The sequence below is a fragment of the Platalea leucorodia genome (genome assembly GCF_965183815.1).
Source record: "Platalea leucorodia genome assembly, chromosome: 4".
NCBI classification, from domain to species: domain Eukaryota; kingdom Metazoa; phylum Chordata; class Aves; order Pelecaniformes; family Threskiornithidae; genus Platalea; species Platalea leucorodia.
This window is the reverse complement of record NC_138826.1, coordinates 17,084,715-17,112,468: the sequence shown is the minus strand read 5'-3', so window position 1 is coordinate 17,112,468 and position 27,754 is coordinate 17,084,715. Positions and strand designations below refer to the sequence as shown.

General features: G+C 54.2%; 1 protein-coding gene across 1 annotated transcript; it reads left to right on the top strand.

Annotated features, from left to right (window-relative positions):
* Positions 1-817: 817 nt before the first annotated feature.
* On the top strand, positions 818-27,374 carry DNMBP (dynamin binding protein; the record flags this gene model as incomplete). Its single annotated transcript, XM_082308458.1, has 16 exons — positions 818-962; positions 3,358-3,480; positions 4,037-5,980; positions 19,005-19,192; positions 19,816-19,915; positions 20,682-20,829; positions 21,346-21,363; positions 22,030-22,229; positions 23,659-23,789; positions 24,030-24,134; positions 24,344-24,472; positions 24,963-25,295; positions 25,741-25,923; positions 25,999-26,197; positions 26,295-26,749; positions 27,028-27,374. 16 exons carry the CDS (start codon positions 818-820, stop codon positions 27,211-27,213), a joined length of 4,587 nt encoding a protein of 1,528 aa, XP_082164584.1. The 3' UTR covers positions 27,214-27,374.
* Positions 27,375-27,754: the final 380 nt, after the last annotated feature.

Genomic DNA, 27,754 nt, shown 5'->3' with positions numbered 1-27,754 from the left:
GGTCCCCTTCCAGGGGGAATTTCAGCCTTGGCTCCTAGAGCCTTGGACAGGGTCTGCACTCTCATCTCAGCATGGCTTCTGCCAAGAGCCATGGTGAGGCCTCCCAGGGGATGGCTGAGCCTGGTACCTAGAAAGCAGAAGGGGCATTTCCAGCCAGGTCTGAGGATGCCCAGGGTGGGTCAGCCCAGGTAGGGGTGGGAAGAGTTCACCGGTGGGGAAAAGGATGGTGGGGTGAGCTAGTCTGAGTGGACTTTGTGCCTCTTCTCTTGGGGGGCAGAAGTGTGATGCTGCTCCAGCACATGATTCCTGTGGCCTTGAGTGGTGGCATGGGGAGGGGGGTGCCTGTGCCCATCCCGCCAGAGCATGTGTGGTGGGACCGTGCAAGTAAGTGGTGCTATCTGTCCACCCGGCCCTGGCGGGCTCAGGGCCCTGCCCTGCATGTCAGGGAAGTGCTGAGCTTCCTCCCCTCCTCTTGCTTCCTTCCTGACGGGAATTCATTTCCAATTTTCTTGCTGCTTCTCCCCCTGTTGCAGCACAAACACGTGTCCCCACAGAGAGAGCCAGACAGGCTGGACGAGGCAGGTTAGACCCTGGGGGCTGCATTGCTGGAGACCCTTGGCTCCTACAGCATGCTTCACGTGGCGAGGGGTTTCAGGGAGCTCCAGACAGGAACCCCTCACACTGTTCCTGCCTCTTGTGCTCAGGAAGGGTTTTACTTTCTGAGCATATATGGGATGATTTCAGATGTTTCTGGCTACTAACAAACTTCCTGCTGTGTCTCAGCCTTAGGTACTGATCCACCTTCAGACCCTGCACAATGGAGGCTGGCTCCGTTGTACGAGCAGTTTTTGATTTCTGTCCCAGCGTCTCTGAAGAGCTGCCCCTCTTTGTGGGAGATGTCATCGAGGTGCTGGCCGTGGTGGACGAGTTCTGGCTCCTCGGCAAGAAGGAAGGTGTCACAGGTAAGAGCTGGAAATGCCTGCACCTGGAGCCATACATGTGCCAGCTAAACATCCACTCCATGAGCACACCTTCCCTTGGCTAATGCTGTGCAGGACCAGATTTGATTTAGTAAATCTTTCATGGGACTTTGCTTGGGACTGAGGGTGCAGGTTGCCCGCCACTGGTCTCCTGCCAGCGTTGTGTCAACTATTCAGACAGCTTGTTGTTGTTTTTTTGAGAGAGATTAGTGGAGGGTCAGTTCTTGAGGAGATGAGGCTTCACAATACTAGTTGCTCCGTCCTGTGTTGTGAGACGGCCCATTTCCTGGCTAGTTTATGCACTGACCCACTGTGGCAGTGGAAGGGGAGAGAGGAAACAGATGCACTGAGAGTGGAAATGCATCCACATCCAAGTGACTTCGTCAGGTCAAGTCAGTGGGAGATGCAGTGACAGAGTCCGTGTGTCCCTCCGAGCCCTCTGACTCAGCCTGACTTCCTCCTTTCCACGTTAAAGCATTTTCCTGCACAAGCTGCCATCAATATCTGGGTGCCTGAAATAGTATGCAAGTCTCTTCAACTTTTGGAAGGGTGTGAGAAACTTCTGAAGCAGCAAAATGCTCTTAGTGAAACACTTAGTGTCTCATAGTCCCTGTTTAAGCAGCTCTTTCTCATCTTAATACTGATGTTGAGAGGATGCATGAGCTCTCAGGGAGATGAAAACCAGGCCACTTCAAAGCATAAGCCTGAGTCTGTCTTCAGCATGAGGGTGGGACTGGAGTTTCATCCCTGGCTGTGGAGACGGGGCTGCTATTTCAGCAGCAGTCTGAGCTCTGCTAACAGCCACGGGCTGTCTCCTGGCTAAAACGAAGATGGACAGGAGCAAAGGTGGAGAGGAGGACTTGTCTCCTGTGCTCCACATAGCTGATAAATGGCATTGAATGAATGCGTGCCTGATCCTGCTGCTGCTGCTGAAGTCCCTGGGCACACATTACTTCTGCAGAAATCACCAGTATCTACTTCACCACAGTGTTGTCTCCCAGCATAACTGATGCGCTTGTTCTCAAGAAGATGAAGCTATTAAGGAATAATAAACAGATGTGTGTTGTAGCTCAAAGATAAAGAAACACGCTGAAGTCAAACCGGGCTGTTTTTAATGACCTTTAACTCAAAACTGGCTTGCATTCCTGCTTTCCCTTGCAACAGCTGTTGTAGTTTTCTGCCCAGCTTTCTAAGCTGAAGTTGTAGGGAATTGAAAAAGCTCTTTTGAATCGAAGCTGTGGAGGTGCTGCAGCCTACCAATAATAATACCCAGTACTCTGTGGGGAATAATTAATGTAGCTCCATGACTTCCTTTCTAACAACATTAGGTTGTTTCCATGTACAAAGCAGGAAACTAGGACACAGGGAAAGAGGTAGAGTTGATTAAAACTGTGAAGGAAGCCACTGAGGCTAGCAGCCTGTGGGCTGCTGGTTGCACCTCAGGTTAATGACAGCAGATGCCAAACTGCCTAAACTCAGTGCAAAGTTCTGCATGTCTAGGATATGGTGTCTCCAGGTTTTATTGGAGAATGTGGATGCCATATTGGGTCATCAAGAGTGAATGCTGGAAGTGCTACTGGCCCATACTGCATCATATCCCCTTGCCACAAATTATAAAAGATAGGAATTACATTTTTAGTGGCCTTTGCAGTGGACTCTGTCACATCCTGTGCTGCCGGGACTGAAATTAGTAGCTGAGTGGTTTCTTGTGATGGCCAACAAGTGTGCGCTGCCCCGTCTGGCTGTGGCCTGTTCAGAATAGCTGGGCACCCAGCAATGGGTTCCATGGTGAAATAGGTGCACAGAGGTGATAAAGTGGGGAAGGTCCCTGGAGCCTCAGCAGCGCTGAAGCTGTGACAGAGCCTGTGACTGACAGATGTGGCCATCCTGGGTGTGGTGGCTTGTCTTCTGCTCTGAGGCCACGCAGGGGCCAAGCCTTACAGAGTGAGGAGCACCAGGTGGATGTGCCCAGTCACAAGACACTAGTCTAGTGGTCCAGCACTACTGGATCTCTCAGTCCTCATCATGGCTCTGAGTTGGGAAGCAAGCAATGAAAGCAGAGAAAACCTAGTATGTCTGTTCCCAGAAACTCCATGCTGGTGGCACAGTCCCAGTAATGAACACAGCCTGTTGGTTGCCTGGAGTGAGCCGAGGGCACAAAGCTTTTTGTTCTCTGTTAGCTCTTAAGCATTTAAAACCTTGGGAATTCCTGACTCCCAAACTCATTCCTCTTCCACCATGCTATTGAAGCACCCTGGGTAGCTGGTTATTTTCCTTTAGCAAGAGATGAATAGATCCCAAAATCTGGAAGGAGGGTGGAGGGCGTGGTGGCGGGCTACAGGAAAGACTCATTGCTGACAACTGCTTCTCATTTTAGGGCAGTTTCCTAGCAGCTTTGTGGAACCTGTGGATATTCCCCCTTTGAAGCAGGGAGAAAAACTGTTTGTTTGTACCAGTGACTTCACATCTCAAGAGCCAGGGAGTTTGTCATTGCAGAGAGGTAATCTCCATTCCCTTCCTTTGCTTTGCATCTCATAGCCCTCACCTGTCCTTCCAGAAGCATGAACCTAGTCACAGCATCCTGCTTAGAGTGGCAGGAGAGACAGACAATTTCCTAATACCTCATGGCATGGGTCATGTCGAATCCACCATGGCCCTTTGGGCTTCTGCCATTCTGATACCGGTTTCTCATGATCTATCATTACTCTTGAAACTCCAAATATTGGAGTCGTGTGATCATAGTAAATTTACAGCTGCCTTTTAACTGCTCTCCAATCCCCAAAATCTTAGACTTGCATTTGGGGGAGAAATCAAAGCTTTGGTGCACCTTCAAGGCTTAGCAGACAAAACTGTGTCTTAGATATTTGTGTGCAAGAGCCTGACGATGCTTCATGCTTTACCTCTGTTCTATGCTCTTGTGCATCCCCAACACGCACTGCGCTCTGTGCAGAGTGCCAGACCTTGCCCTCAGCCAGGAAGGACACGAGGAGGAAGGAATAAGAGGTGGGAAGCAATCACAAGGGTGGTTTTGAACTGGTATGTCTCATTCCGTGCAGGAGACCTGGTGATCCTGGGGGGGTCCCTGGCCTCCAGCTGGCTCCAGGGCCGAAGCAGCTGGGGTTCCAAGGGCTTTTTCCCTTCATCATGTGTGCGGGAGCTGTGCCTTTCAGTTCGGAGCCGTCAGCTGTCCCAGAGTGCTCTCCTGGAGGTACCTGCCTACTCACTGGGCCAAGCCCGGGCCCTGATGGACCTGTCTGCTCAGCTGGAGGAGGAACTGGACTTCAGGGAAGGGGATGTGATCAACATTGTTGGTGTCCCAGAGCCTGGCTGGTTCGAAGGCGAGCTCAGAGGCCGCAGGGGCATCTTCCCAGAGGGTTTTGTGGAACTGCTTACTCCTCTGCGAGCACCAGGAACCTCAGTGGATCCAGAGCCCACAGGGACTTGTGACACCAATGGGACAGTGGAGATGACCCCCAAGGAGGAGGAGGAGCCAGGGACCACCTATGGTGTTGCCCTCTATCAGTTCCAAGCCCTGGAGTCCAAAGAACTGGATTTTGATGTTGGTGACAGGATTCGGATCATAGGCATTCTGGAGGATGGCTGGCTGGAGGGGGAGCTAAGGGGGAAACGCGGCATCTTTCCACACCGATTTGTGAGGCTGGAAGCCTCTGAGCCTTGCAGAGAAAAGGCGGGTGCTGGGGATCCCCAAGGTGGAGGCAGCTGTGGGGCCACCATCCGTCAGGACCCAGAAAGCACCTGCTCCGAAGCTCTTCCTTTGCCAGGGAAAGATGGCAGGGAAAAGGAGGATGGCTTGGCTACACACCCTGAGCCTGACACCATTTTGTCTCACACGGCAGAGAGAACAGAGGGCCATCTTGGCACAGATTTCAAACAGCATCAGGCCTTTCCTGGCACTGGACACCAAGGGCCACATCCCAAAGGCACAGCGGACTCCCTCCCCTTTGACCGCACAAAGACGGTCAATGGCCTTCTCCCCGCTGCTCAGCTGCCTCCCCAACAGGGCAATAGGCCTGGCCAAGCAGGTGAATTGGAGCCCGAGGGGACCATTTCGGCGCCCCCAGGAAACTCAGAAACTCACACCCTGCCTGAGCATGATGGAGACAGTCGCACTGTGCCCCCGCAGGCTTCCTGTTTGCCCCCAGATCCTTGCAGGAGCCAGGTGATTTCTTCTCCTAACAGCTGGGCAGCATCTGAGCCCCAGGAGAGCCGGAGCAGCACCCAGGACCTGGATGATTGGGTGGACAGTCAACAGGAGAAGTCCAAACCTTGTTCCTCCAGCTTGGGAGGTGCCCAGGTGGGCCTGGACACATGGGCTGGGAGCTGGGGTGAATGCTGCCCACTCGCAGCACAGGGTGATGGCTGCACAGACCTTGACTCCAAACTGACAGAGCAGCTGGCGCAGTTTGAGAAGAGTCTGACAACTACCGGCGCTGAGCAGGACAAGGTCTCCCGACACTTCTCTATCCTGGACTACAGCTCTGAGAAGGACATTGTCCGTGGCTCGCCTGAGTGTGCCCCCCACGCCAGGCAGCCAGAGAGGAGGAAGGCCCTGAGGCCACCCCCTCCTCGGCCCAGCAGCCTTGCGACAACCCCTGTGCACACGCTGGGTGGCCAGGTGCCCAAAGGCAGGTCTCTGTCCTTCTCAGTGAAGCCCTCCCGGCCTGCGCCCCGGCCTCCATCAAGCAACCATCGGAGGAGTGTGGCCCCTCCGCAGCTCCAGCCCAGCACCCAGGAGCAGCGGGCAGAGGAGGGACGTGAGGACTTGACGCGGGCAGGAACAGCTTCCCCCCGCTCCATTCTGCTGACGAGGATCGGAGAGGTGGAGCGAGACCTGGAGGCTTACGGCAAGACCCGCGCTGAGCTAAGCCTGATGCTGGAGGAGCAGCAGGATGAGCTGGTGAGAGCGGAGACCTTGGAAAACCTTGATTTCTGTGACTCCAACATCGAGAGCCTCAGCATGGAGCTGCAGGAGCTGAGAGGTGAGTCTGCAGCATCAGGGGATGGGGGTGCTTCAGGGAGACAGCTGGCCCCTGCTGCGTACAGGCACTCTTGGAGCCCATCCTTTTATTTCCTTCTTTAGTTCCTGATTTTGGTCGTTTCGTAAGTGTTGTTGCAGTACAAATCATGGTTTTGCCTCAGAGAACCACAGCGTCATTATCTGGACATCCTTCAGTCCTGGCCTTCCCCACCCCCTTTTCCTTCCAACTCTCCCATCTCCTCTTCCAGCCCCAGCATACATCCAGAGCCCTCATCTGATCCATTCCCAGTGTGTCCTTGCTCTCAGGCAAAACCACAGCTGCTGCAGGTTCAACCTCCCTGCCTTACCCCCTCATAGTTGCAGGGGAGTGAGCAGCAGCTTCCGAGTGACTTTCCTGGTGGTCCTGCAGTTGAGATCTGAGTCGATGTCTGTGACTGCCCTCAGCCTGTCAGGGCGCTGGATTTCATGCGGTTTCTGCTCTGGTGGTGATGCAGACCTTTGTGGACTTGTCACTCAAATCAGAGGGGATGCACAGAAGGGTGCTGAACCTGGCCTGGGAGTGGGGAGGGTTAACGGGCAAAAAGTAAAGCCTGCCCCTCTGCTCCTGCCATCCACGGAGTCCAGAATTTCAGGACAGGAAAATGACGCTGCACTGTCAGTAAAAGCAACAAAGAGCTTTAAATTGCAGCATGTCTGTAGCAAAAAAGATTACTTTTGTTCTTACAGCCCAGAAAAATTACTCAGGGAGGAGAAATTTGCCATTTATGTCAGCACATTTGGGCTCCAAAACCCAAAGATGCCATATAAAGATCAGTGCTGTTAATTACGTTATACTTGATATTACAGTAGACAAAGTGGAAAGACAGGACCACGTACATCTCCCACAGTCCCTTCCCCAGCGTCTCCCAGGAGCTCTGACACTGCAGTTCTGTTATCGAAACCCACGATGTGCAGGAAATGTGGGCACTGCACGCAGGAGGTGGAGTGAAATGCCAGCTCCTGCCTGGGAATTACTCACTCTGACTTCATTGCCTCCATCCTCCCACTGCTTAATCCATGCTGGGGAGCCCAGGCGCTTTGCTGCAGGATCACGTCTGATGCAGAGCACATGGGAATGAAGGCTGATATGGGTGCACCAGGGAAATAGGGTGACAAACATGAGTGACGTGGAAGAAGGATACTTGGAAGGAGGCTTAGAGGATCTGAGGCTAGATGAAATAACTTGAAGGCAGGAAGAGGAAAATGTAGGCTGGATCAAGGGAAATTTTCATATGGGATAGATCTTGCTGGGAAATATCTCCCACTGTCCCAGTGCTTCCTAACAGAGGATGGGTCCTGCGGAATCTGTGCCCTGTTGGTTACTGGAACTGGAAGTTTTAGGCAGGAGCTAACACACTATCCTGAGACATCCTACCTGTCAAGTTATCCCCTTAGTAGTCTTAGGGGATTTTTTACCACTTCAAGAAACCTGAGAATTTATAAGTAAGCCTCTCTTCTCCTATGATAAAGATGTGCCCTGCCCAAGCTCTGTTGCATCCCTCCTGCCACATGTGAGTGTGGCCAGAGAGCATGTCTCAGGCTTGCTAGCCCAGCTTCATTGCAGCAGGCCAGATCGGTAATGCGGTGTTGCGTTCGCTCAGCAAAACATGTTTGCACCCTGCCTCAGGCATGGCCTCTGCCTTGCTGCTGTTAGGGGAACATGGAGGCACGCGGGAGGGAGAAAAGCTTTCCCTAAGCATTGACCACCAACCAAAGTAGGGCTGGCATAGACTTGGGGGAGCCCAGCCCCTTGGTGTGTCCTTTGGGGAGCCGAAGGAAGTATGTGTTTTTTTCAAATATGTGTTCAAAATCTGCAGGTTGCTTCTTCGGTATGTGTTGTGTGCACACTGGGGGTTTCACTGATCACCAGGCTTGGGCAGCGTTAGCGCTTGCCCTCCTGCAGTTGGAGCAGGAGGGTCCATTGGTTTTATTTTTGTCTCCTACCAGCTGGGAGCATTGGCTGTGCATACCTAACAACTGTTGCAAGAACCTGAGACGTGGATGACATGCCCGTGCCCCGCTCTCCTGCTTTCTGTCTAGGGCATGTTGTGGTTGCCTCTTGGTTTCTCATAGGAGCTCCTGCGTTTGGTATGGAAAACCGGGAATGTGTTGCACCTTGCAGCGAGAGGAGTACACATTTCTATAGCGTCCTGGAAACTTACGTTGTGTGTTGGCAGTGGACTCTGTAACCCAGATACTCCCTTCAAGCCTGTTCCTATCAGTGGGGGGACCAGCCGTTCGCCCTGGAGCAGGGAACCCGGCAGCTGTGGCTGCATGGCACCGCACAGGCACTGCTCGGGGATGCTCTGTCACGCAGGGAGCTGCTCATCTCCAGCCCCTCCCAGGACCTGTGGGTGAGGGCTAGGAAAAGGATGGGCTCAGCATCAGGTGTGAGCCAAGGGCAGCCTGAAGGCCTCAGTTTCCCGCAGTGAGGTGTGGAGCAGAGCCCAGCCTCTGCTAGACCGCGTCGTTTAGCCGCCATGCCAGCAGCAGCCTGAAGGCAGGGGAAGGAGATCTGGTATCCCATCTCTGGTCTGTGGCTTCCTGCGGTCTCACACACCATTTCCCTTCCCTGAGGACGTTGGTTTTGGGGCAGGGCCTCCGCATGCTCCAGTGCCTTCCTTTTCCCTGCCTCAGCCGCCTGCGGAGAGGCTTTGGCAAAGCCGTGGAGCCGGTTTGGGCGGTGAGAGCCTGCCCAGCCCCGGCCTCCCTCCTCGGGGCTGGTTACTGATTACTTTGGGCAGCAGGTGGAGGAGGCCGGAGCTGGCAGTGATTGGGCCTGTGCCTCTTCGTACCTTTGCTGGCTGGTTTCAGGAAGCAACGCCTGCGTTTCACTTGGGACAGGAGCGCTGGAGCAGAGCAGAGAAGCAGCGTCAGCCCGGGCTTGGGCTCAGGGAGCAGGTGGCAAAGGGAGTCAGCACCTGCGCTGTGCCCCTGTGTGCACTTATCCCGGGATGAAACACGGTGTGGAGGATCCAAGACAGGAGCCGCGGCTCCTCGGATGGGAATATGAGGACTGCTGTGCTGTGCGGAGAGAGGACGTGGCTGGGGTGGCTGCACTGCGTGGTGAGGCTGGCTGCAATGACAGACCCAGGGCGAGGAGGCAGTACCCGGGCTGCCGGGGAGCAGACAGCAGCTGGAACGGTTACAGGAGAGGGGAGGGCATCTCCGTGGACCGACAGAGCATGAATGGAGACTGTGAAGGTTTTTGGGAGGAAGGTATCCAGTATGTGGACTGCAGGAGAGCAGACGGTGCTTGGGAAGGCAAAAGCCAGGATACAGAGGGTAGAAACTATAGGGTGTATGACAGGGAGGGTGTTCAATACAGAGACTGCAGTTCGGAGATAAGAGAAGGGCGGTACAGAGAAGACAGAGTACCTGGGCAGTATAGGGAGGGAGGAAGGCGGTACAGAGAGGACAGAGTACCTGGGGAGTATAGGGAGGGGGGAAGGTGGTATAAGGAGCACAGAAATCCTAGGGACTACAGTGAGGGTGAAAGACATTATGGGGAAAGGGAAAGGCAATGTAAGCAGGAGAGAGGCTCTGGGGAGTATAGGGAGGGGGGAAGGCAGTATAGAGAGGATGGAGGCAATCAAGTACATAGGGAAGGGGAAAAGGGTTATAGAGAGGATGGAGGCTCTGGGGCATATAGAGAGCAGGAAAGGCAGTATATAGGTGTCAGGGACCAAGAAGACCAAGAAGACTTTGAGCGGCAGAGGCAGCCCAAAGGCCATGTTGTGGACCACAGCAGTCTGGACAGAGGTTGTGAAGCTCCTGCATTTGCGGTCAGGTCCTCAGGACATGGTGGCATTAGCCTGGAGTCAGGCACCTGCTACACACAGTCCAAGATGCAGGACATGGACTACAACGGCTGTGGGGAACTGGAAGGAGCAGCCCCGGGGCCTGGGATGCCAGCCAGGAGCAGCGGCAGAGCAGAGCGCTCGAGGGTACGCACGGGCCGGCCGGACTGGAGCCAGATTTGGGAGCAGGAGGCCGAGGAAGAAAACAGGGTGGGCTCTGTGCTGCAGCGAAACAGCTTCTACAGACGGACGGCTCCCAGTGCCCTGCGGCACTCAGAGTTTGTGCAGACCAGGAAAGAGAAGCGAGGTATGTGGGGAAATGCTGGGCAGTTGCCCTGAGTGTGCTTTCACCCTGTCCTGGCACTGGGCAGCACCAGGACTCTGGCACAGGTGGGTGGCCGGCATAGCCAGGCTCTCAGGGGAAACCCTGGGGCTTGCTGAAATGGGCATCATCATTGTTACCCCTCTGTACAGTCACTTATGTGTCCTGCTAGGGCTCTTGCCACCATTTTACAGAGGCCCAGGTGGGAGGGAAGCCCAGGCAGTACAGACCCACGGCTCACTGCTGTCCTTTTGATTGCTCCTCCATCTGTGCCCCGAGTGTTTTGGGTACACCCTAAAACCTGTGGCCCTGATTTGTCTGCTCTCTCAGGGTGCCAAGGAGGTTCCTCATGGGGGAAAGGGTGAGGCACTGTGGTTATTCTCGCTGCGTGTTTTACTTTCATAACCCATCGTGAACGGATTCTGTGTGTAGATACCAATTCGTGACCCTGTGGAGGGCGAGTATGGCAGCTGGTCACAGGCAGCACATAGCAGGAAATAGGGGAAGTTGTTGTTGTAGCACTTGGACGGACACAGAGGGCAAGGACTTGTAGTTGCGTGATTACACATGGGCAGGATAGAGGGAGGCACTATGCGTTAGAGGGCTGTTGCAGATGGGAATGGTACCTCTTGCATCGCCAGCCCCTGAGTACTGCAGTAGTCCCTTGCCTGCACTACAGCAGCTTGCCTGCACCCACCAGCTGCGTCTCCAGTCCCATCAGCCAGCACCCTGGAGCTGGAGAGATACCAAAGCTGGAGGGCTCAGGCTGTCTTGGCATGGGCAGAATTGTCCCGTTGACACCGTCGCTGGGACAGTCGGCTGCAGACAGCTTTGTGGGGCTCGACTCGTTGTTGCAGGGATATCAGTGTGTGTTGGGGAAGGGGCAGCAAGGTGGTAGGGTCTGGGCAGAGGGAGTGAAAGAGCACTTCTTCGTGGACTGGCCTCCCCACTGGGCAGCCATGTGCCTGAAAACCTGTTTGCTTCTGCACCCTTTCTGCCAGCATCTGTCTCGGGCACGTGCGTGAACTCTCCATGAAAGGGAGGTTGAAACGCAGAGGAAAACAACACTACAGTGCAGCGGCCAAAGAGGTGGCAGAGCTGGACACTGCGGCTGTCTGTCGGCTTAAACAGCCTGAAATCTGTCCTCTGGAGTTATTTGATTAAGCAGGCTCTGCCGGCTGCATTTCGGCGCTCTCAGCCGCCCTGGTAGGGTGGGACTTTGCTCAGCTGCGTCCCCAGGGCAAGGGAAGGGAGAGGCTTTGCAGCACCAGGACGTCCAAAGGGCAGCGGGGAAGCTAGGAGGAGCCAGGAGCAGAGTGGGGAGGGAAACGGCCCACAAAGCCCTAGGAGGCTGGAGCAGTGCTGGCCTGGCCAGCTTTTGCAAGAGGAGGGGGGACAGACTGTGATGCTGGGTGAGAGCCTTCACTCCTCTGATGTTAGATGAGACACTGCGTACACCCACGCTTGCGCTGGGAGAGGGTGTTGGATTTTTTTCCCCCGCTCTGGCAGGCTCAGGGGCGCGGGAGCGGCTGTGGGAGGTGCAGGGCAGGATGCCTCCGCCATCAGGGCCAGTGTCCCACTGCAGGAAAGGAGGGAGGAAGGCTCCAGGTGTTTTGAAACGCTGTCTGTCTGTCCTGTGGCCCGTTTCTGGCTGCAATTCCCTGTTAGTTCCTCCTCCTGCCCAGCTGGGGCACAGTGCTGCACCATCAACAGCCCTCCTTGGCATATATGCTTTGCTGCTGTAGCTGCCTCAATGTAAGACCTCGCCGGCACCCCAAAAGCCCTCCCATCGAGCTTGGCAGCAGACACCCTCCTGCCCAGCTGGTAGGAAAAAGTCGGCTCTGTTTTTCCCTCCGTGTGTGCTCCAAGCACCTTTTCTAACGCTGTCTACTTCTCTCCCAGGTTCCTCCTCCTGTCGTCAGAGTAACAGAATTTAGGCCTTGAAAGCCCTGGTAGAGATGACCTGATCTTTTCCATAAGTGGGGTTATTACACTTCTTACAGATTTCTCTGCAGTACAGCCCGATGACAGCTACTTGGTTAGAGCATCTCTTCTGCGATGAGACTCGGATGTGTCTGCCTGCCACATCAACAGAAGGAGAACCTGCCTGTCATAGCTTTGCTGCTTAGTCACCATCACTCTTAAAGGTTTTGCATGCTAATGTGTTGCAGTTCAGTTCTGAACCCCAACCTTTTTCTACTAAATTAGAGCTTTTCAGTTGATGGATTTTCATCTTGGGCAGGTACTGTAATTAAGTAATTTTTCAGTCTTCAGTTCTTTGTAGTGAATAGAGTCTTAAAATACTCATGGCAAATACTTACAGGAAGACCTTTCAGTGTTTATTCTTCCTGATGCTCGCTGGTTTTTCAGTTCAGACTTTTAAAATAGCGGACTTGAGAGCTGCATGAGGCATTCTGGGTGGGTGTCAGCACTTGCTTGCACAGAGGTTTACTTTGCTGCGCCCCTGTGCCCTTATCTGAGGACCCCAATCTGCCTCTATGGTGCTCAGGGAACTCCAGCTGAGTTTTGGGCAACCAAGCGGAAGCGTTATTCCCCAGAATACAGTCCTGCATGTGGCTGCATTTCTTGTCCCCATTAATACATCAATGCATTTGTCTGCATTAAACTGCTTGGTTTGAATAATTCCTTTTCATTCAGGATACCTTGGGTCACTCAGTGACTCATATGCCTCATCTTTATTTGCAATCCTGTTGAATTGTTGTTCAGTTCTCTACATGACGGCAGTGATTTGCCATTTACTTTAAAAATATTATGTAGGATTAACTCTAAATACAGTCCCTGGAGAACCTGATTAGGAATGCCCTCTTTTGTGGATATTCTCCACTGACAATGGGTTTTTGAGGTGCCGGTTAGCAAGGTCTTATTTCTGCTTTTTAGACAGAAAGAAACAGGGTATTTATTGTATAATTCTGCCTTTTTGCCAAACTTACCTAAAATTTTAGTATCTCTGCTTACTTGTGGGGTTGAGTCATTGAAAGGGTTTCTTCTGTCCTAGATGGAAATAAAAGTCTATTATAAAGTAGCATTTTATTTCCTCATTTAAAAAAATGAAAACTGAATTCTTAATTCTACCATCCATGGATTTTTCTTGATATCTTTCTTTTCTCATTTTTCTGTACTTGAGAGTTCCTGGTGTGTCTGTTGTCTGTTATCTGGTTTTCTATATTCACTCATTTATTTGTGTTTGCTGCCTTTATTGAAGCACAGACCTGGGACAGATTTTTCATCAATATTGTTCTCTTGATCGCATAACCATGTTTTTTTGATTATCTGTTTAAAACATCTTTTTAAAGAACTTACAGCTTTCATTCTTTTTTTCCTTCAGTGTTTTTGCTCACACTTTTGTTGATGCTCTGCCTCAGCTTTAGAAGGTTAGCTCTTTGTACACCGCCATATTACTTCACTTTTTTCCTGCATCACGGGTTGGGACCATCCTCTGTTCACACTGAATGCGGTGGGGCTGTGGTCGTGTCTGGACAACCACAGGCTCTTTGGGGCAATGGTTGTAATCTTACCTGGTATAGAGACATACCCACCAAGCAGGCTCTGCATCAGACATGTTTGAGACATTGAGCCATTCCAGTGGCCCTGAAGAAGTGTCACCAATCTGTTCCTGTTCAGCTCATTTTTATAGTTTGTCTGGATTTATCTCCTGCTGCGTTCAGGACTCTGCCAAGGCTGTATTCACTTCTGTGGGCTGAAGTCCTTCTTCTTTTGCCATGGCACCTCTCTGCTGCCCCCCGCCCCTGCTTCGCCCTAAGGAGAATGAGACACTGAATATATCCAGCCTTATCTGCTTTTGGAGCAGTGGATATATTCAGTTACAGGCTTATTACCAATGTCCAGACTGAGAGTTTTCACCCTGGCCAGATCCTGCTCCTGGCAGTGAGTTTAGCCTTTCGCTCAGATTAATTATTCCCTGCCCTAGTTTCATCCCCTCTCGTCGCATGGTAGGCAGTGGCTCCTCCCCTCCTGGCGTCCACATACTTCAAATATTTGCAGCTGGTTTGTTTTGTCCTGAGTCACTGCTTGACTCCACTGAGCTGGAAGCCTGGGGCTGGGCTCGACTCGAGGGTGGGTGCAGCTCCAGCCGAAGATGCGTGCTTACCAGGCTGGTGCGAGGGGTTGTCCTCAGCGCTGATGGGCAGCACGTCCCTCTTCAGATTGCGTTAGCAGCCTGGGTGCCCTGAGAGGCTGCGCCGTGCCGCGGGGAATGCTGGCAGGTGAGCACCGACGAGGATGAGTTGAGGGGCAATGCAGCCCTTTGGGTGAGCCCCCCAGCCCGTGCGTGATGGGCACGCATCTTGTTGGATCTGGTCTTCATGGGTCAACTCTGCTTCCGGAGTAGGGCAGGGAGAAAACCACTAATTGGGTGCATGCTCCCACTAGGAGGCTGGGCAATAAGAAGTTTTCATTAACTGGAAGAAAGTCGGTGAAAGTGATATTTCTGAGATGAGCAGGATGAGCCGTGTGATTGCAATGTTAAATCATGGCCTCCACGGGAAGGGCAGAGGTGGGAGCATGCCCCACCTTGACACTTTGCTGCCAGGGGCTGGGTTACGAGTTGGTGTTGAATCTCCCATGCGTCAGCAGGAGAACTAACAAAGCTCAAAAGCAGGTGCTCCTGGGAGGCTGTTGCAGACCATCAAACCAATCCGGAGAGCGAAGGTCTTATCACAAATATGCCAAAGGGGACAGAGAAAACAATGTTGCTAGAGGTTTTAATTCAGAGAGGCAGATTGCAGAGCTCATGCAACCTATGAGAGAACAAAATTTGAGTCTCTGAAAACTGTGATTGAGAACATTGTTTTTGGAAATGTATTTCTGAATGCCCGTTTGGCATCCATGTCATGGGTAAACACGAATTTGTCACTGGATTGGAATTTGGTGGCTTCATTAGAAATACCAGTCGCATTGCTGCAGGCTAACGGAACCCATTCCAGCTGTGGTGTACGTCTCAGTGCCTCCAAAGTTCGTGGGCATGATGACTCAGATTGAAAGGTAACATTTAAATAGAAAATCTGTGAAGTAAAATGGAGATCTGTTTAAAAAGCATTTACTAGATGACCAAAACCCACAGCTGTGAAATGGGTGGGTTTAGTTAAATGCTTAATAAGCCTCGTTTAGGGAAAGCTACTATTAGACATACAAGAATGTGTGACAAACAGGAAAAAAGAAATTGACGGCAATCAACAGAGATGGTATGAAATACAAAAAGTGAGAGTTTTTAAATGTGTCAGAGATAAATCCTAAGTATTATACATATTGGTCAGATAGAAGAGCCAAATATTAAAAACAAATTCTGTATTTGAATTTTTTGAACTTCAAGTATTTGGAAGGAAGCAGGATGACTTTTTTGAGTTCATTGCTGAAGGAGGATGCTAGACTAGTGATAAACAGCAGGAGTCCTAAGAGACTTGGCTGCAGCATAGCTGTGTTTTTAAACGAATCTTGAAATATGCAGAAAGAGCAAGAAGGCCAGAGGAGAATTAATTTGTATGAGTTTTCCAAATAACGCAAATACTGATATGGTATAAGTGGGTAGAACTGGTGGCCAGCATTGTGCCAGGTCAAGCAAGCTGAGCTGATGACTACTATGGGCTTAAAACCTGTGCAGGGAAGGTTTTAATTTCCCTTCCCCAGGCAGGGATTTGAGACTTGCAGAGGAAAGGTGCCATGGAGCTGGCAATCTCACGAGTGTCAGTCAAATCCTCACCACAGGGCGCTCTCTGAAAGGGACTGACCTAGATTTACTTGCCTGAGGTTTGCTTGGCGGAGCGTGGGGAGCTGCTGCATTCGCTGGCGGCGCTGGGCATCCCCAGATCCGTTTTGGTGAGCTGGAGCCAGACACATCGCGTGGCTGCAATTTAGCTATGGCTAAAGCTGGGAGCACAGCAGGGTTGTTTCGTGGTACAGTAAACTCCTGAGATGTCCTGTACAAAGCTTCATCTGGTGGCATGTTGCCTGGGGATAAATGCAAAATCCTGCTCTTTGACCAAGGCAAATGTAATCTTTTCCATTTGCCTTCCCAAATGCTGCTGCGTGGGTCATTTCTGGCTGTTGTTCTGGCTGGTCTTCATTTTCAAGATTCTTCCCAGGCCACCCTATGCCCAGTATCAGCTCACCCGCCCACCTCCTCTGGGTTTCACACACCTGTTTGCATTGTAAATTAACACCTTCCTGCTTCTTCCAGGTTGTCTGCCCACTTCAGCTTGCTCTCCTGCAAAACAAATGCCATTCCTTAAAAAAAATATATATCCTTCTTTGGAATAACTCATTTGTTGTTTCTTTCTTAACTCTTTGAGCTGACTGTATTATCTTGGTGTTTCTTTGTCCCTCCTGTACATTTTTCTGTCTCGTGTCCTGTTCAGGCTCCAAGCGCTGTGTCTCGGGACAGATATCCCTGTTGGGTGTTTGTAGAGGACCTTGCACGGCAGGGCCTGGTCTGCTACTGACACTTTGCAGATGCTGTGGAAATGCAAACAGCAAATGTTAAACCCAGCGGCTGCTCCCAGGCCCTCCTTGTGAACTCCTGCATTTGAGTTGATAAAGTTCATCGTCAGGGACCTACCTAGTGGGGAGCCAAGACAGCTGTTGACTTAGCTGAAACCAGCCTTTTCCCTTACAGAGGTTGGCTCTAATGGGGGTAGTTTTAAGGATAGTTGCCAGTAGGAATCAGTGAAGCCTTCTTTTCTCAATAATTGCGTACTAAATGTAGTGCTGGTTGTGCTGCTAAATTCTCCTCCGTGGAGCTGGCCCCTTTGGCTCTCCCCAGGCTCGATTTCAAGGCAGAGCAGCAGAGATGCCTGCTTAGAGACAAGTATCTTCCTTCCCATGTCAAGGGCATCTTCTGAGCAGGGTTTCAGCTGGGTTTCCCATTTGCTGGGAAATGGTGGGGGGTGTTTGGGACTGATTTTGAAGTTGCTTTTTCTGCAAGAGGCACAGCGGTTCACCCTCAGCCCAGGTAGCTGTGAGAACTTGCTGTTTGATGCTGATGCTGCAGATTTCTGTTTGTCACTGCTGCTCTGCAATGGGAAGGGCTGGAAGGGCTGGCATGGTTTCAGCTAGTTATGGGGCTGAGTCGGGGTGTCGTCTCAGTCACGTTTCTTTTCTTTCCCATGTCATTTCAGTGCAAAAACCCCAGCCTGGCAGAGCAGCAGGCAGGATGCTTAGGCTGAAGCAGCAATTTTCCATCCCACGTTTCGCGCTGCCGCTGGTTACTGCCATCACGAGGCAAGGCTGGGGGCTGCCTGCAAGCAAGCAGGGCCTGCCCAGCACCGGGGCAGAAGGGGCTGGGAGCATGGGGGGTCTTTTGGGGCTGCGCTTGGTGGGTGCCGGGGTACTGGGATAAGTCCCAAGCCCTGCTGGGTGTCCCTGGGAGTCCCCGGGAGTCCCGCAGGCTGAGCTGCTGTTGCCTGAGGCTGTAACAGGAGAGGTCAGGGAGGTGGAGATCTGGAAATGCCTGTCCTGCAAAAATACTTTTACAAATGTCTGAGCTGGGGCATGTCCACAACTCGAATAAAATCCCATTGAGGGAGAGCAGCTGGGGATCCGTGGGAGACGGCTGGAGCAGACGGGCATTTGTCAAATCGGCAATTGGCCTTAAACCAGGTACCCGAGGCAGTCTGGGGTGCTGCAAGGGGCTCGGGGTTCCCGTGGGCCCCAGTTCTGCAAAGCAGCTATAAAATGGGGGAGACCTGAGTGTTTCTGCGCCAGACCCTGCCTCAGAGGGGTGACCCAGGGAGGTGCTGGAGAGGGGCTCTTCTGAATTTCGGGGGGGGGGGGGGTACTGTTGCTGTGTTTTTGGCCAGAGAGCACATGCCTTTAAAAGCAGGCAGGTGGGGTAGAAAGTGGCTGGGGCCCAGGAATCTGCTGCGGGATAAAATGTCTCAATGAAAACTGGAGGGGGCTGGGCCGGCCTGGGAGCCGCAGGTGGGACAGAAAACCAGGAGGAAAACCGGCTGCCGGGGGCCTGGGAGAGGGAAGAGGAGGGTGGCCAGCTGCCCGCACGGCCCCGGCCCCGCAGGCCCGGCAGCCGCGCTGCCTGTGCCGAGCGCCCGGCGCCCTGCCGGGGGTAGGCCCGGGAGGCTGCTGCGGGGGGGACGGCGGCCTGGGCACGAAGCGGGCCCCTGGGCTCTGCGGGGAGCCGGGGGGCCTCTCCACCCCGGGGCCGCCCGCCGTGGCAGCGGGGCCGCCCGCGGGGTGCATCCAGCCACCCCGGGGCTCCGCCTTGCCGGGTCTCTGGGTGCCCACCCCGGCCTCCCGACGAAGGCCGCCGCCTTCCCGGCCCTGCGCGGCACTGCTCGCCGCGGTCCAGCTCCAGGCTTTGCCGCCGGCAGCCCCTTTGTGGGTGCCCGAGGCCTTTTCGGCCATTCAGATGGAAATGCCTCGGGGCTGGAGAATGGAGACCCTGTTCCCAGCCTGAGGGGAGGGGGCGGCCGCCATTACTTGGCCGGGAAGAGGGCGAGGAGGGGAGTGGGGCTCCTCTCCCGCCTGCTCAGCCCCACGAAGTTTCCTGGGGCGGCAGAGTAGGGGAGGGGGGTCTGGACCCGGCCGACATCGTGGGGGGAGACAGCCTGGAGCAGGTTTGTGTTGCTGCTGCCCCGGTGACGGGGCATTGCAGCCTTACGGGTGCTGCGGGAGCAGACCGGGGCTCCCTGCTGCCCTGGGGCTGGGAGTGCCAGGCATGGGTTCTCTGGAGAGGTCCTTGGATGGACAGACTTGCTCTCTAATGGTTGTGTTTAGCAGTCTTACAGGTTGCATGTAGCACAGTTCAGGCACTACTTGTCTCCTGTCCTTGCATCCTCACTGGAGAATGCTGATCTTGCTTCTCTGTCTTGCAGAAATGACTCTCCTGTCCTCCCAGACACCATCCCTGGAGACATCCTCGGCTGCCACTGAGAGCCCAGAGCAACGGATGCTGGAGAAGAGGTCCAAGGTTATTGAGGAACTGCTCCAGACAGAGCGGGACTATATCCGAGACCTGGAGATGTGCGTGGAGAGGATCATGGTGCCCCTGCAGCAGGCACAGGTAGGAGCATGGTGACAACCTATGGTGCAACACTGGTGGGATGGCGTGAGGATACTGAGTCTACTTTGTTCTTGGAGGCTTCCAAGCAGCAGCACAGGAACCCATAGGGGAAATTCAGCTGTGCTGAGGGGAGCAGGATGGGTTTTGCTGCCCCCTGCATTATAGAAATGGTCCGTCTGTTTTGGGGTCCTGCTGAACTCTCACCATTGCTAAGAGCAAGAGACCTGGCAGCAAGTATCACAGATTCATTTCCTGGGGCAGGAAATGTTCCTTTTCATTTGGTTTGTAGGTTAAATCCATTGTCAGAAGAAAGAAAATACAGGGTTGTGGCATGGAGATAGAGTTGGTGGGAGGAGAGGGAGAGCATCATGTGAACAGATGCAGGGATGAAATTGGGGGGAAAGAGGAGGACACTGTGTTTGGTAGAACACATAAAGGAGTGAGAGTTTCAGTGCACTGGGGGACGAGGGAGTGAGTACAGAAGTCACTGTAATGGGAGGAAGTCATACCAGGTGGCTGCTGTGGAGCTGAGGGCTCATGGGTTGCAGGAGGGCAAGGGGGGGCTGTTGGGTCTGGCTGGGACATGTTCCCCCATCCAGGATATCTCTCTTCCCATTCCTCAGATGCAGAACATAGACTTTGAGGGTCTTTTTGGAAATATCCACATGGTAATTAGCTTCTCCAAGCAGTTGCTGTCCACCTTGGAGGCTTCAGATGCCATTGGTATGAATTCTGCTGTTACCTTTTCTCAGCAGGCTGGGATGGGCTTTGCTAGTGGTGGGGCAGAACAGGGTAGTTTAAATGGCAGGAGAGTGTCGCTGGGGTTGGGCTTCCTCCCCACTGGTCTCTGTCGCTGCTCATCAGTCTGGCAGCAAAGCCAAGGAGATCTGTGTTGCCCCATGGATCGCTATGCTGAGAAACACGGTGCTTATGGCCCTCCCTGGCCCCTTGCCCCAAAGGGAGCCCCACTCCTCACTCCTGCGCTGCCAGCTTTTGCTGCTCAGGCCTTGGGCAGCCTGTGCCTTTGCTCACCATGTAGCTCCCCACCCACACTGCCACTGACCAGTGTCCCTGCTCCTCACCTCTGGGACATCTGGATCGATTGATGTCTCTGGGCTAGTGGCTCCTGGGGTCCCCCTGGGGGCTCTTCAGCTAGGTAAACAGTCCCTTCAAAGCACGAGTGAACATGTCCCGGTGAGTTATCATGACATGCCCTTGGCTTCAGCCTGGGGCCTTCTTGCCTTGGCAGACCTTTGATGCACAAATTCCCATTTCTGTCCCCCTGGCTTGCAGCGACAGGGAAGCAGGAAGGATGTGTGGGCATGCTGAGGGTGATGAGGAGGTGTCTTGGTTGCTCTCGTAACACTGTCCTCTCAAGCTGTGTGTGGGCAAGGGGGACACTGGGCATCTCACCATGAGACATGCCAAGGTTGTTGAAGGCAGCTGGGTACCAGGAGGCACTGAAGTCCTGCTTTGCTGCTGTCTGCAGGACCAGTGTTCCTGGCACAGCGTGCAGAGCTGGAGAGCGTCTACAGGGTGTATTGCCAGAACCATGACGAGGCCATCGCACTGCTGGAAACCTATGAGAAGGATGAGAAGATGCAGAAACTACTCCTGGACCTGCTGGATAGCCTCAGGTTGGAGCCTCTGGCTGTGGCGACCGCAAGGCTAGGGTAGAGGGGTCAGTCTCCAACATCCCTGCCCCTCTGCCAGCAGTGCTTGGACAGTTCAGGTGGTGACTGGAGAGGGGCTGGCCGTGTCACTGCATAGTTGACCAGGCTCAGATGGCCCCCTGCCCCAGTGGACAGGTGCTGGAACACCTGTAGGCCCCCTTAAACTCTGAGCAGAAGCCACCAAGGTACAGAGAAGGTGGCATGTCCTGGGTTGAAGGTTCCTATTCCCCAAGCCCTGCCCCACCATGGCTGGTGAAGAAGGAGCCGCTTTGCCTGGCTCAGCAACTGCCAGGGCTCCAGCTTGTGGAGGTTAATGCCCCAGGAGCCGGCAGTGCCAGTTGCTCTGGGGGGATGGGGCTGCCCACTGCCCTGGCAGCATCACTGCAGGAGGGGGCGAAGGCACTGGCTGCGGGATTGCACACCTGCCGCCCCATTAACCCGTTGCTTTTCTTTGCTTTTTGGCACTCTGTGGGCCGGCAGGAGCCTGTACAGTGAGTGGTAAGTGCATCCTTCCTGTTAGTCCCCGCTTGTCTGTCTGGCCTGGCCTGGCTGCTCCCTTGTAACTAACCTCCTGTCACCTGCTGGGTGCATGTTGGGGGGCCTCATGGAGGCACGTCTGAGAGGAGCAGGGTGTCTGTGGCACGATCACAACAGAGGCAATGGATGGGCTACACTGGCAGGCAGCACAGGCAGGCGATGACGTGAGGGGAGGTCTTGGGCAGGAAACACCTTTTGGGAGCTGTCAGCCCCAGGGAGCTGGGAGAGCCCTGCGCCGGCTGCAGTCCAGAGCACAGTCAGTCTGTCCTGCAGTGGGGCTCAGATCTGGGCAGTCGGGTAGTGGGACAGAGTCTGAGGCAAGTGGCACTCTGGTAAGTTTGAGGCTATGCCTGTGTGGGATTTTGCAGTGGGTCTGGTGATGGAGGGGATCCTGGCTGGGAAGGGTCACCTGGTGTGAGTAAGGTCTGGAAACCTGGGGTTGATTTGAGATCACTGGGGGTTCAGGAGTGCAGTGAGTTTGGAGATGAGGTTGGCATGACTTAGGGAGTACAGTGGATTTAGAGGCATTGGTATTCTGGGTCTACTTGGGGTTGGTTTGAGGGGGCAGAATTTGCGTGGCAGAGCTGGACTGAAACCTGGTGCATCTCCTTTGTCCCAACTTCCCAGGGGCTGCACAAACTACATTAACCTGGGCTCCTTCCTCATCAAGCCAGTGCAAAGAGTGATGCGGTACCCACTGCTGCTGATGGAGCTGCTGAATGCCACCCCCGAGGCTCACCCTGACAAGGCACCGCTCACAGCTGCTGTCCTCGCAGTCAAGGAAATCAATGCCAACATCAATGAATACAAGCGCCGGAAGGACCTGGGTGAGTAGCTGGGTAGTGCTGGGGAGAGAGAGACAGGAGTGGGTGTGTTGAGGTTGGCATCTGTCAGCTCCTGAGCCTTAGCTGGCAACCACAGCTATGGAGGGAGTCTGCTCCCAATGTCTGTGCCCACACAGAAGGGCAGTAGAAGAGCTGCATTTAAAGAATCTGAGCATGAGATACAATACTTAAAGTAACGGAGTATACATCTGACTTTAGCTGTTTCTTGTGATACAGATATATGAAATGTATGCAGTTGCTGACCACGTGGCTATTAAATGAAAACAAAAATAATGATAAGACAATAGAATATGTATATAAAGTTAAAAAAATGCAATTTTAAACAACTCAAGTAGGGAATTAATCTGCTAGGGCAGTCTCTGTCTTACTGGGATTTGGAGACTTAAGTTTGAAGGTATATCTGTAGACAGGACAGAATCGCAGAGGTGCTAGCTCTAAGAGCCCTCTGAGGTTTCCTGTCCAACCTCCTGCTTGGAGCAGGATTGTCCCCAACATTGGCTCTGATCAGCCACTGCTCCCTCCAGCTGATTCTCACTGACCCCCAAGGACGGAGATTTCACAGCCTCTCTGCTGTCCTGTGCCAGGGATGCACCACCTTTGAGGTGAAGCTGTGCTCCCTGATCCGCCCAGAAGCTCCCAAGCTGCCGTCTGTGGCTGCTGCCCCTCCTCGTATTGCCTGGCACTGCTCAGAGGAGTTTGGCCCCATCACCTTTGTAGCTGCCCTTCAAGTAGCTGCTGGGTGTGAGCAGATCCCCCTGCGCCTCCTCCCAGCCACGCTGAGCCCGCCTGGCTCCCCCAGCTCTCGTTGAGGGGCCTGAGTTCTCCCTGTGGGTCAGGAGCTCTGGTTCTTCCACATCTCTCTTGATCTGGGGGCACCAAAACTGGACACAGTAGCCAAGTGCAGCCTCTCTGGGACTGAACAGAGGGAGAAAATTGTTCCCTTTGACCTGCCGGCCACCCTCCCTGTTTTCTCTTGGAAGGCCCTGACTCATGCGAGTCTTTCTTACACTTTACTTTTTCCACATAGCCCCACTGAAGCTGAGATGACATAGGCTGCCTGTAATGATTGCTCATATTTGCTAAAGAAGCAATATAAATACTTTCTGTATGTCCAGTCATTATTGTACACCATCTCCTATGTCATCTTATGCTAACGCTATCTGCATAATCCTGTAGAAGAGTTTGGATGGTGGGGCTACAAACTGTAGGGCATATCGAGAGTCAAATAGGGGATTACAGGTGGCACAGTGCTGGATTTCAAGATGATATATGAGTATTGGTATGGTATGGTATGTGGGGTACTTGGGACTGCAGAGGGTTAGGGAAGGGGAGAGCCAGCAAGGCAATTGTTGATGAGGCACTGTAAGACATGGGCTAACAAGGGTTCTGGTTTCTACATCAATCTCTTTAGTGCTAAAGTACCGTAAAGGGGATGAGGATAGCCTCATGGAGAAGATCTCCAAGCTCAACTTCCACTCTATCATCAAGAAATCCAACCGTGTGAGCAGCCACCTCAAGCATCTCACAGGCTTTGCGCCCCAGGTAACATGCATCAGCTGTCAGGTGCACTTACACCCTGCCGTGCTTCTGCGGTGGTATCTGCTGTCCCCACACACCCCTTCCCCGATGAGTAGCTCCGATCCAGGCTAGCAAGGCAGAGTGAGCTTAGGTTCTGAACCACCCATCTCTGCTGTCTGGCGTGTGGGCAGGAGGCCCCACATCTCACACTCTGGGAGGTGCTGGAGTCCTGCATTGCCTCCCTTGAGACATTTTCTCTCACAGCTGAAGGATGAAGCCTTTGAAGAGACAGAGAAAAATTTCCGGATGCAGGAGCGGCTGATCAAGTCCTTCATCCGCGACCTTTCCCTCTACCTGCAGCACGTTCGGGTGAGTCAGTCTGGGTGTGATGCCTACCCCGTGGGGCTCGCCGTGCACTGCCCCTCCTGCCCGCATGGTGTGTACCTGCGGTGCCTCTGGCCAGTGCTCCTGCCCTCAGCCCTGCCTGGGGGGTGGTCTCTGAGCGCCTGGGCTGCCCTGGGAGGCCTCTTCTCCTGGGCAGCAAGCATGGCTGTGATGACTGTGTGTCCCTGGTGCAGGAGTCAGCTTGCATGAAGGCACTGGCAGCAGTGAGCATGTGGGACCTGTGCACAGAGAAGGGCAGTGCGGACTTGGACCAGTTCCAGAAAGTGAATCGGCTCATCAGTGACCAGCTCTTCTCCAACTTCGTGAGTGAGGCTGTGCTCTCGTGTGCAGGGGGCACCCCTCCAGGGTCCTCCCTGGAGCCCTGCTGCAGATGGGCAGCTCCTGGGAGGCTGCAGGGAGGGTAACACAGCCTGGGAGAGGTGTGAGCACTCCTGTTCGGCCCTTCCCTCCTGAGGGCTTCGATGCCTGTGGGTTTATGATGTGTATTGAGTATGCCTATTAGATACACATTTTTTCAGCCCTACCTGAAATGGTAACAGCTCTCTATGTGAGTGGCTCAGGTACTTCCCATAGCATTGCTCACACTGGCACATTTATGTAAGATTATAGAATGATTCCTGTTGGAAGGGACCTCTGGACCTCTGGTGGGTGCCGTCAGGAAGATGCTGCCCTGGGGAGGTTGTGTGCTGGTCCTCTCTGGACTGTGTGTTGTGTTGTGTGCTCCTACTGTGTTCACCACACAGTAGGAGAGAGCACCTTGTCTCACCTCCTTTCTGCATCTCTGCCCACCAGAAAGAGCGGACGGAGCGGCTGGTGAGCTCGCCCCTGAACCAGCTGCTGAGCATGTTTGCAGGGCCCCACAAGCTGGTGCAGAAACGCTTCGACAAGCTCCTTGACTTCCACAACTGCACAGAGAGAGCGGAGAAGCTGAAGGACAAGCGAACGCTGGAGGAGCTGCAGTCGGCCCGCAACAACTACGAGGCCCTCAATGCCCAGCTGCTGGACGAGCTGCCCAAGTTCCTGTGCTTCGCCCAGGAGCTGTTTGCCAGCTGCGTGCGGGGCTATGCCGAGGCACACTGCAACTTTGTGCGCCTGGCCCTGGAGGAGCTGAGACCCCTGTTGTCGGTGGGTTCCCGGAGCACAGCCAGCGCTCTGGGCTCAGTGCAGCACTAACCTCTGCACCGGGCTTGTCCCCAAGCCTCTGTGGGACCCGTCCCATTGCGGGGGGAAGCTGCTGCTGCAGTTTCAGGCCCTGAGTGCCTTGGGGAGGGCTCCTGTGGGATGCTGTCAAGGCAGGGATTGCAGGGTCACAATGCAATTGTGTGTAGAGATGGTGAAGGCTCTGGCTGCTCCTGGAGCAGCGGCAGGAGAGCATTTGCCTGGGAGAATCTCAGGTCATGAGTTTGGGGACCACTCAGAGCTGGGTCCAGACAGGACTGCAAATCTGGGCCTGATGCAAGTTACAGGCAGGACTCAGAGCCCCGCTTGGCATGGTCTCTGCTGTAGCTCTTGGCCACTTTTCCCAGCAGTTGTCACCTAACCATGACCCCCAACCCTGCTCTGGTTCCAGTTGCTGAAGGTGTCCAGCAGGGAGGGGAACCTCATCGCCATCTTCCAGGATGAGCACAGTCGAGTCCTCCAGCAGCTCCAGGCCTTCACCTTCTTCCCGGAGTCCCAGGCAGCCCCCAAGAAGCCTTTTGAAAGGAAGAGCGTGGAGCGGCAGTCTGCCCGGCGGCAGCCCCTTGTTGGCTTGGTGAGTTCCCTCTGCCCCGTGTCAGGGCTTGCAGAGCCCAGGACAACCACTTATGCCTGCCTTGTTCCTCTGCAGCCTAGCTACCTCCTGCAGTCGGATGACATCCGAGCTGTCCTCCTGGCCCGCTATCCCCCAGACAGTCTCTTCCAGGCAGACCGCAATTTCAATGCTGCCCAAGACCTGGATGTGTCACTGTTGGAAGGAGACATCGTGGGTGTCATCAAAAAGAAGGACCCCATGGGCAGCCAGAATCGCTGGCTCATAGACAATGGGGGTAAGTGGCTGCTCCCTGCCCTTGGTGCCTGCTGTGAGTCCCCTCCTCTGGTCCCCCTGCACCCTAATCTGAGCTCCCTTCCTCTCCCTCTCTGCAGTGACCAAGGGCTTTGTGTACAGCTCTTTTCTGAAGCCCTACAACCCACGCCGCAGCCAGTCAGACATCTCTGTGGGCAGCCACTCTTCCAACGAGTCAGAGCACAGCAGCTCCTCTCCCCAAAGCAACACCACACTGACCTTCAGCCCCAGCGGGGCGGCCGTCACCTTCACTCAGAAACCCCTGCAAGACTCAGCCTCCCCGGCAGACCCGTACCAGTCCCCACAGCCCCCCTCGGAGATGGACTCCCCCTCTCTGTCCCAGCTTGGCTCTGGTGACAGGACAGCCCCGCTGGAGGCTGGTACAGTGACATCTCAGCGCCGCTACAGCCGCCCTGAGCTGGGCTGCAGCCCCAGCTCTCGCAACGGGCACCCCACCAAAGGACATCTCAGGCCCGCACCCTCGGTGGAGGACAGAGACTCTGGGCTGGAGAGCAGCGAGTCAGAGGGCAACCAGGTGAGCCCTCAGGCTCCCCGGGGGCGCTGAGGATGCCGAGGGCTGACCCCTCGCTTGAGTGGGGGCTGAATTATCCTCGTCCCAGCAGCAGAGGTGCAGAGGCAGAGAACTAGGCTGCAAATGGGGGTGGGCAGGTGGGGGCAGCTCTGGCAGAGGCAGGATGGGGCTGGGGCTGTCACTGTTTGTGGAGAGGAGCAAAAGCCCACACATCCTATGCAATGTGACAGCAAGGCTGTGTGGCATGACCATCCAACTGACACTCTCCCTCTGTCTGGCAGGTCTATTACGCTCTCTACACCTTCAAGGGCCGAAACACCAACGAGCTGAGCGTGTCAGCTAACCAGAGACTCAAGATCCTGCAGTTTGAGGACATCACGGGCAATCGGGAGTGGTGGCTGGCCGAGGCACACGGGAAGCAGGGCTACGTGCCCTCCAGTTACATCCGGAAGACAGAGTACACGTGAGGCGGCAGGCAGGAGCCTGCACCCTGTGCCTTGTTCCTGTGGGGACTGCCAGGGGCCTCGGGGAGGCTGGCCAGCCCTGCAGCCCCCACTGCTCACCCTGAGGCTATGTTCCTCGCAGCCGTGCAGTGCTCCTGGGCCCCACCATGTTGGCTGCCACTGGGAGGAGGACAGGTGGCCTGGCAGGACAGGCAGGAACAGGCAGCTTGTGTGAGGGCAGGGATGAGTTCACCTGTGCTGTTTGAGCCTCCTGTGTCCAGCCAGGAGCAGGGGAGCAAAGCCTGGGGCCATGGCCCAGGAGGGTAAGGCTTGACCAAGACTGAGGAGCTGCCGTGGGTTTAAATTGTAGAAGGCTAATGCTGAGTTTGTGGAGTCTGTCTTTAATCAACTAGTTTTAAAAGCAACCTGGGCCCTGTGAATGTGCTCCCTGTGTCTTCTCAGTGGCAGCAGCAGGTGCCTGGTCTCGCCTGTCTCTGCAGGACTTCAGGGTGGGACATCTGCACACTGCCTGGGCTCTGAGGTTTGCTGGGAGTAGTTGAGCTCC